The sequence below is a fragment of the Leptonychotes weddellii genome, chromosome 12 (genome assembly GCF_054177405.1).
Source record: "Leptonychotes weddellii isolate Sample4059 chromosome 12, ASM5417740v2, whole genome shotgun sequence".
In the NCBI taxonomy this organism is placed as follows: domain Eukaryota; kingdom Metazoa; phylum Chordata; class Mammalia; order Carnivora; family Phocidae; genus Leptonychotes; species Leptonychotes weddellii.
The window spans coordinates 5,502,047-5,511,072 of NC_138380.1; the positions used below are offsets into that span (position 1 = coordinate 5,502,047).

At 59.0% G+C, this 9,026-nt stretch overlaps 1 protein-coding gene across 2 annotated transcripts in view; it reads right to left on the reverse strand.

Moving 5' to 3' along the window:
* NOS3 (nitric oxide synthase 3) overlaps positions 1–8,359 on the reverse strand; it is a 17,972-nt gene extending 9,613 nt beyond the window's left edge. Inside the window, exons 1-13 of one of the 2 annotated variants that reach the window (XM_081799852.1) lie at positions 8,072–8,359; positions 6,650–6,755; positions 6,174–6,322; positions 5,796–5,958; positions 4,417–4,508; positions 4,185–4,326; positions 3,846–3,985; positions 3,566–3,740; positions 2,963–3,064; positions 2,194–2,388; positions 2,003–2,076; positions 1,678–1,822; positions 1,319–1,423 (exon numbers count right to left, since the gene is read on the reverse strand). In XM_081799852.1, the coding sequence (XP_081655978.1) occupies positions 1,319–1,423; positions 1,678–1,822; positions 2,003–2,076; positions 2,194–2,388; positions 2,963–3,064; positions 3,566–3,740; positions 3,846–3,985; positions 4,185–4,326; positions 4,417–4,508; positions 5,796–5,958; positions 6,174–6,322; positions 6,650–6,755; positions 8,072–8,232 (1,749 nt within the window). In that variant the 5' untranslated portion in view covers positions 8,233–8,359. The remainder of the gene's footprint in view (positions 1–1,318; positions 1,424–1,677; positions 1,823–2,002; positions 2,077–2,193; positions 2,389–2,962; positions 3,065–3,565; positions 3,741–3,845; positions 3,986–4,184; positions 4,327–4,416; positions 4,509–5,795; positions 5,959–6,173; positions 6,323–6,649; positions 6,756–8,071) is intronic. The other variant, XM_081799853.1, reaches the window with a different exon arrangement.
* Between the last annotated feature and the right edge of the window lie 667 nt (positions 8,360–9,026).

The following is a 9,026-nucleotide window of genomic DNA, read 5'->3' on the forward strand; positions in this document are numbered from 1 at the left end:
TGCTGCTATAAACATTCTTGTTAGTGGCTTTGATGAATATTTTCTGTGAGCCATATTCCTAGGTTTGCTCCATTTAAAAAAAAAAAATGGAGTGAAATTTACATACACTGAAATGCACAGAATTTAGAGGTGCAGTTCAATCCATGTGGCTGTTTGGCAGTTTTTTTGGTTTTTTTTTTTTGAAGTTAAACATACATCTACCCGATGACCCAGCAATTCCACTCCTAGATATTTATTCAAGAGAAATGAAAACATAAGCCCACAAAAGCCTTGCCCAAGAATGTTCATAACAGCTTTATTCATAATAGCCAAACCCTGGAAACGACCCAAGCGCCCGTCAGCAGGAGAACAGAGAAACAGTGTGTTCACAGAGTGAACGCTGCTCGCTGCTAGGCAGTAGAAAGGAGCGAGGCACTGAATCGCTCACAGTGGGATGAGCCTCAGACACAGGCCGAGTCCTTACTGTGTGCTCCCCTTTCTGTGACATCCTAGAGCAGGCAAAACTAACCTGGCTGACGGAAGGGATGGACTGGGAAGGGGCTGGCTGGGGGCACTGACAAGGGGACTGCCTAGGTGATGGAAATGTTCTGTGTCTTCATAGGGTAGTGTAAATACCACTTTTATACTAAAAAAGAAAGTGATTCTGTTATTCTTTACGAGGCAGATCAGAATGACGGCTGAAATGGGCAGCATGGTCGGCAGGGGGGCGGTGGGAACTTGCCTCAGAATTCTGCTTTGGGCTGCTTGAGGAGGTACCCAGCGCTCAGGAGGCATTTATCACCTAGAAGCTGCCGCAGCCAAGGGCATGAGGAATGACTGTAGCCGGGGCTGCCAGGACAGAGAAGCTGGGAAGGTAGTGGCTGATAATAAAGTGTTCAGTGGTGGTGCTCTAGTTTGTTTCTTTAAAGATTTGTGCAGAAAGTGAAGTTGCCTAATCTCTGTTGACATCTGAGCAGTGCTCTTTTCTTTTGTTAAGGAAAGAAGAAAAGAGAAAGCTGAAATTGAGTAGTAAGTGGAGTATCGCTGTTTTTCTAACTAGTCAGTGCTTGAGAGCAGTCTGACCTCGTCGGCCAGCCAAGTGCCTTCCACATATTAAACACTTGCATGGATAATGGAAATGACCCGGGGACACACTGTGAGGGGTGGGGCTGGAGTATGGCTTGTGCAGGCTCTCGGGTCCCAGTGAAATGTCCACACTTGCACTCTGGGGGACTCTCAAGGCATCTCCACTATCCATCATGGAGGTGGGGTTCCTGCCCAACCACCCCATTTTGAGTCTCCCCTCATTTCCAGTGGCCCCTTTCCTGCTAGACCTCACCTCTCCGTTCTCCGGGGGATCACCATTCCCAAATGTGCTGGTCACCACCAACACCAGCGTCTCATGCTCAAGGGACACCACATCGTACTCATCCATGCACAGGACCTGTGGACGAGGAGAAGACTGATGTCCCAGGGACTTGGCCCCTGCTTTCCTGGCACTTCTACCCTGACCCTCCCTGGCAGGGCACAGTTCAGACCCTGACTCAGGCCTGGACTCAATCCCTGAATCCATCTGGATCCCAGGCTTCCTCCTGGGCTCTGACTTGTGACCCTCTTCTGTCCTCCAGGGCACATCTGAAGTTACGGATGGGCCCCCTCCCCCTTCCCAGATCCCCACTCCACTGGGCTTAGCCCTACCCTGGGGTCGAAAGCCTTCCGGAAGAGTCTCCCCAGCTGCTGGGCGTAGCTCTGGGCCCGGCCGGTCTCGGAGCCATACAGGATGGTCGCCTTCACTCGCTTTGCCATCACGGTGCCCATGAGTGAGGCAGAGATCTTCACCGCACTGCAGGGGAGGGCAGGGTGAGGGCGGTCCCAGGCACACCGAGCCAGGGCCTCCCCAGGTGCATGGTCCAAGCAAGGTCTTGGGGCGCTGAGTGGTGGGTGTGGGGAGGTGGTGGGCCTCCCCATTGCTAGAGCTGGTCCCCTGGGTGTGGGGGAAGGGCAGCACTCCTAGGGCACCTACTTGGCCACTTCCTTAAAGGTCTTCTTCCTGGTGATGCCGGCACCCTTGGATGCACTCCCCTTCCACGGGTCTGGCTGCAGGGGAGTGATGGGGGAGTGGAGGAGGAGATAAGTAAAACAAGCATTTGGAGGCCCCCGGGGGCTGCTTCGTTAGAGCTGGCCACAGTGGGCGAGAGCCAGCGGGGTGGGCACCTGATAGCGGAAGGCCGGGGACAGGACATAGTTGACCATCTCCTGATGGAAGACAGGGGTGAGGCTGCCAGAGATGGGGGGCACGATCCAGGCCCAGTCGGCAGGGCAGCCCCCCCTAGCCTTCTGCTCATTCTCCAGGTGCTTCATGAAGGAGGCGGTGGCAGCGTGGTGGTCCACGATGGTCACTTTGGCCAGCTGGGGTTGGGGAGGCAGGGGCTTAGACTCAGCCTACAGACTCACACTTCTGTGACCCCAGTCACCGCTGTGCCTTGGGTCACCCCGCATCTGACACATGCTGTGTTTTCCCACCGTGCTGTCACCCCTAGCTGCAGCCTGTGTGGCGCGCCCAAAACTCAACAGTAGCAGCTCCAGTCTCCCACGTCTGTCTGTCCTGCCCCTGAACCAAAACATCCTGAACTCTGGCCAAGTTCTCAGCAGGTGCTAGTTTCCTCAACCAACAATGCTCAGCAGGCCTTCAGTCCTGGAGTTGGTGTTTCCAGGATCCAGGGGGTCCCACACATCACAATACCCCCTCTGCCCTGGGGGCCTGCATTACTGAGCATGTCCCAATCAGCAGGGCTCCAAGCACACTCTACCCCCATACTGTGCGCCTGGCATAGTAGGTGCTGTGTCCCTAGAAGCGCAGGCCCAGTGTGCCCCCTGGACCGTGGTACTCCTCCCAGCTGTGTCCAAGGCCTGCCCCCGTCTATAGGTGCCGCCCTCTTTTCCAGCCCCAGCCCCTCCCCTCCTGGCCGGTGTGGGTCTGTACCTGGTAACTGTGCAGCACAGCCAAGTTGATTTCCACCGCTGCCTTGTCTTTCCACAGCGATGAGGTTGTCCTGGTATCCAAGTCCATGCAGACCGCCACATCCTGGGAGCGGGGGTGCAAGGCATTGGTAGGGACAAGTACGGGGGGAGTGGACGGAGAACATCTTTGTCTGGAACTCATGACTAGAACGAGTGAGGGTGGGTAGGTGGCCATCGAGAGGCCAGACTGCTTAGTTTGGGGCTGGTTCAGGTTCTTCCCTGCAAAGGCACCCCTGAGCAGAGAGGGACCCTGGGCCAGTTACTTCTCTGCCCCGGATCTTAACTTCTCGTCTCTAAAATGACATTGTTTGCAAGATCTGCCTTGAGAATCTGAGGAAAGCTATAGAACTATAGATCCCAGAAAAATAACTGCATATTTGTACCCACGCATGTACACTCCTTTGCCCCAAATTCGCCGTCCCGGAGCCTTCCAAAATTCTAATGTAGGAGGCAGCCTGGGCCTCACTCAGGTTCTCCCAGTTGCTGACAGGGTGGGGACCTATTTGCGAGTCACAGGCTCCGGCCCAAAGGGGATGCATCCCCTTCCCTACCCACGGGTCCTCACCTCCAGGATGTTATATCTGTGAGGGTCACACAGGTTCCGCGTGCCAATCTCAGTGCTCATGTACCAGCCGCTGAAAGGGGCCGCAGGGAACTCCAGTCCCCCGATTTCCAGCAGCATGTTGCTCACCGCCGGGAGGGCATACCAACGCAGGCCCAGGGCTGCAAACCACTCCAGCCTGGGGGTGTCCGGGTGGGGGATCAGGCTGCCTGTGGAGCCTGGCCTGCCTGGCCACCCCAGGGCATCCCCTCCTCCACCTGACTCCAGTCCCTCTCATGCTCACGTGGGGTGTTCCAGGGGCACCTCGAGGACCAGCTCAGGGGGCAGAGCAAAGAGTTCTGGGGGCTCATCTGGGGCCTGGAGCAGTAGGGGCAGCACGTCAAAGCGGCCGTTTCCTGGGGTCCAGCCGTGCTGGATGCAGAGCTGTGGGGAGCAGGGTCAGAGGTAGGTCTGAGAGGCCCAGCCTCCTGCACTCCTTGGGGACCCCCTTCATTGGCATCTTCCTCCTTCATCTCAGAGTCCCCCCTCCCTGCTCCACTGGCCACTCTTTGGCTGGACCCCCATGCCCCCTCCCAGAGCCCTCATTGGCTGGCCTCCCCCTGCTCTGCCTCTCTGTGCCCACCTCAGTGATCTCCACGTTGGCTGGGTCCCCCCGCACCGAGCCGTCCTGCTGCCTGTAGCCCGCATAGCGCACCAGTTGGCTGTTCCAGATTCGGAAGTCTCCGCGGCCTGGGGCGCGCTGGGGGAACACTGTGATGGCCGAGCTGACACATGAGAACGACAGGTGTCAGAGCCCCGCCTTCACTGCCACCGCGGGGAGGGGTGGCATCTGGCGCAGTGTAGAGGGCACTCACCGGAGGTTGCCCCGGTTCGTGGCATACTTGATGTGGTTGCAGATGTAGGTGAACATCTCTTGGGCAGAGCTGCAATCCCGGGCATCGAACACCTGAGCCAGCCGAGGGAGGGGGATGGGGGGCGGGGGGGAAGGGCTCTTGAGTCTCAGCTCTAGGAGAAGGTGAGGAGGCAGGGGAGGGAGTAGCCACCTCCTCTGCAGCCTCCAAAGGCTGCCGGGGTCACTTGTCACGGTTCTTTCTCCTCCGGGGAGCCTCCCTGACCATCTGCACCCACACTGACCCCGCCTTCCTCCCCTGCACACCACACACCCAACGTAGCCTGGTCTGCTCCTTATCTCCTTGCTGGGACATCTCCCCACCGCTGCGGAAGCTGACTCTACCTGATACAGAGGAGGGACCCAGTCACTGCCAAACTGATGATTGGGGAAGGGCACCAAGTGACAGGGAGGCCACCTAGGGGTGGGGGTGGTGAGTTCCCCATTACCCATGGTGCTCAAGCAAAGGCAGGTGACCCCAGCCAGTCAGCAGACTCTCCTTGAGCACACTGATGATGGGAAGGTGGTTGGCCGCACTAGGTGGCTGTCCGGGGAATCTGCCCATCCTGACATTCTGATGCTAGGAGAAGCACCTTGACTGGCTGAGTGGGGCCACCAGCAGGGAGCTGGGAGGTCCCTTGCCTGCTTGTGTTAGTGACAGAAGCAGGGGGTGGCAGTGGCTGGTCTGGGGCCAAGGAAGGGATGTAGCAGTGAGTGGGATCCAATATGGAAGCTCTGATGGGTTCAGAGTTGAGCTGGAGCTTTGAACAACTTCAAGGGGATGCAAGTATCAGACAGGATCGTTCTTTTATTGGAGACTCCTTTGGGGATTTACTGAGCATGTGGCTTCATTCCAAATTCTTTGGTGGCCAGCTACAGCTAAGGAGGCCCAGGTCATGGATTAAGTTCCCCTGTGGGTCAGCTTGCTTCTCTTAGGCCATTCCAGTGGCGGGAGTGTGAAGGAGTGAGGCCAAGGTGCTGGAGGATTGGGCTGGACAAGTGGGGCCACCAGGGAAGAAGCAGCAAGGGGCCTTTTCCAGAAGAATGCTTCTGTTGCTCAGACAACCCCCACCCCCCCCACCCGATCACTGCCCAGCTGTCCTCACTGACTCAGTATGTTTGGGTGTTTCTCTCCGCAGCCAGCCAAGGCATTGATATGGGGCTTAACAACCAGGTGTTAGCTATTGGGCTGAGGGCTCCCCAGGGGTACCAATCTCTGAGGGAACGGGCAAGGATCTCCCTGCTGCTTGGGACCCCATAGGGGGTCCTCAGGAGCTGCCCTCACTGCTCCTTTCCTTTTCTCTCCCCCAGTCCCGATCCTGGGTGCTTGCTGGCCAGCCACACCTGCAGCTTCCCCCACTGGATCCGGCCTACACAGCGGGGAGCATTTCGCCAGGCTTGCTTGGCCCCGAACACCAGCTCGCTCTCCCGAAGCTGGTAGGTGCCCGTGGCTGCTACCTCTGCTTCCACTTCCTGAAGCCTCTGCTCATGGGCCTGGGAGCCGCTCCTGTTGTGGAAAGGGGAGCAAAAGAAAGTCACATTGGGGGGAGAGGCTCCCCAGGCTTTGTGTGGGTGTTGGGGGGAGGTTGGTGGGTGCTGGAGTCAGGGTGGGGGATGGGAGTGTGTCCTGGGGAAGGTGATCATCCTTTCGAGGGCTTGGTAGGACCAGGGCCCCACGTCAAAGGACAAGGGTGGGCTGTGGGTCTCAAGGCATGGTCTCACCTCTTGATGGAGCTATAGTACTGGGTGATGAAGTCCCTGGCCTGGCTCAGCAGCTGCTCAGGGGACGGAGGGTCCTGAGGGGGCCGGCTCTGCAGTTTCCGTGGAAATACCAGGGAGCCCAGGCAGCGTCTGGGGGTGCAGGGCCCATCCTGGGTTGGGGTGGAGGGCAGAGGCAGAGAGAGCAGGGAGCATGGAGGTCAGGACCAGGTCAGGGTGCAGAGGCAGCGTGGGGAGCCAGAGGGAGGGTGGGTCTGGGCAGGTGTGGGTTGAGGGCTGGGGCTGGGACTGGAAATCGGGGTGAGGTTGGGCTGGGTTGTGGCAGGACTTGGGGCAAGGGCTGGAGGCTAGGAGTCACCAGAGGCCCCTGTGTGTCCCTTAGCTCCTCTGGCTCTTCCCAGTGTCTCTCTGAGTTCAGGAGGGGACTGGCCGTAGCCATACTGACCCTGACGTGGGATGGAGAGGGCTCCCGGCCTTACCTGCTGTGACTGGGCGCTCAGGGTGTCGTAGGTGATGCTCCCCACCTCCCAGTTCTTCACACGAGGGAACTTGGGCCCGTCCGGTGGCCGGGTGAGCGGGGGGCTGCTGGGACCCAGGGGAGGGGTCATGGGGGAGGAATGTATTTCCTTCTGGATGTGCCCCTAGAGACCCCTCCGGCAACATTAATAACCCCAGTGACTATTGCTCGCCTGCCTCACGCTTCCTTACGTTTCCTCTGTCAGCCCTCACAGCCACCTTAGGAGGTAGACGGTATTAGCATCCTCATTTACAGATGAGGGACCTGAGGCTCAGAAAAGTTAGGAATCTTGCCAGAGGCCCAATGGGCAGGATCAGGTCCCTTCAAAACCCAGGCCCGCCTGTCTCTTGTGTCTCCAGAGCCTGGGCTGCCCAGGGCAGCAGCGGCGAGCGCCTGAGCCCCTGACCCAAGGCTGGGTCCTCATCCCTCTTCAGGGCCCACCTCGCCTCTTCTGGGTGCGGGGTGTCCCACCCCCTGGAGTTGTGGTGAACCCTACTTTGAGGGGGACGGAGCCCGTGGCTGAGCTGAGGGAAGCCCCCGCAGGGATTCCTCAGCCCAGATTTCCCTCTCCACTCATACCCCTCCTGACAGTAACCATCGTGTGAAGGGAAGCCTCAGAGGCCTTATCACTTCCTCCCAGAGGCTGAGGCCTGCGTCGGGGAGGAAGGGAGGGACTCGGACCTCGGGTGCGCCGGTGCGGAGCCTTCCCCGCAGAGCTACCTCCAGCCCCTGGCCACCCTGCCTGGCCTGGCACCCCACCTGGCCTCCAGCTGCCCTTTCTCTCTTCTGGGGGCTGAGGATGCCAGGTTAGTTTCGGGGTTGATGGCCACTAGGAGGTGGGGCCAGGAGTCGAGGAAAAAGGCCTGTTTGCTCTGTCTTTTCAGCCTCCCACCCCAAGGGCCTGAGTCTCCTGGGCCAACTCTCTCCCCTTTCTGTGAGCGGGTCTTCTCACTCTCCCGTAACTATCCTCCGCAGCCTCTTTTTTCTGTTAAATAATCATCAGTGTCTGTTGAAGGCTTGCCATGAGCTAGAAACTTATAACAGTTCCATGGAGTAATCACTGCTCTGTCCTTATTCTATATACATGAAGGCTCAGAGAGGTTAAGTGACTTGCTCAAAGTCAAACAGCTCTTGGCACCAGAGCAGCACTCAAACCTGGTCAACTGGCACCCTTACCCCCTGCTTTCACCTGTTGCCTGCTGGTCCTGATCCTGGTTTCTTATCTGAGCCTCCCTGATTGTCCTGTTCTTTCTGTACTGAGCCCTTTTGTGTGGGGGCCCCGGACCTCCTGGCTGAGCTATAGGCTCCAGCCCTTGCCAGCCCGGGGCTCCTGGGCCTGACGCCCTCCCTCTTGCCCCCTGCCTCTAGCCGCCCGGGCCCTTACCTGAGGTCTGGTGCTGGTGGGGGCGCGGGTGCTGGTGCCCTGCTGGGCTCTGAGGAGGTCGGGGAGGCAGGGCCCTGCTTGCCGCACAGCCCCAGGCCCAGGCCCAGCCCCAGGCCACATGGGGGCCTGGGCTCCTGGCCCACACTCTTCAAGTTGCCCATGTTCAGCCTTGCCTCAGCTCTGGCCCTCCAAGCAGAGCCCAGACCTTTTCCTTAGGAAGGGGAGGGGGCAGTGGGAGGGGGCTCTCTGGTGCTGGCCCTTGCCCCGCCCCTGCCCCACACACAATGGGACAGGAACAAGGCAGGCTGGGAGGCTCTAAAGGCTCGGCTCCATGCCCGCCCAGAGGGTGGGGGGCCGGACGCCTGGGTTCCGCTCGGAGGACTAGGACTGATAAGTGGGAAGCCAGGTGTTCTTGGAGCCCTGGGGCTGGAGTGCAGGAGCAGGGGTGTGTGTGGGGGGGTGTAGGTGGGGGTAGGGGGTAGGGGTGGAGTTGGCAGGGTGGACAATCAGAGGGTCAGAGAGGTCCTTGTGTGTTGTCTGGCCGGAGCAGAGGACTTCCACCTTGCCCTGGCTGGCCTTGCTCTGAGGGGTTGGGGGGGGGGGGGAGGTGAGCACTGTGTCAACATCAGGGGATGGTTCCCATACTCTGAGTGACCACAGGGACCTCTAGGGTCACTGCAGGTGCTCTCCTTCCCTGCCCTGTCTACAGCTAAGCACTCCTGGACCCCCACCTTGGAATGCTTTGGAGATCTTGGGGATACAGCTCAGCAAGGATGCAGTGACCCTTTGTCCTTGAGTCTGGCATTAGGGTATCCCTTCCCCTCCCAGCCCCAATTTCCTGGAACCCCCGCCCCCCATGACTCAAGTGGGGGACACAAAAGAGCAGGAAGCTGCCATCCAGGGCCTCCACCCCCACCCTGTCATCCAGTGACGCATGCTTCCCTGGGGGTGGTAG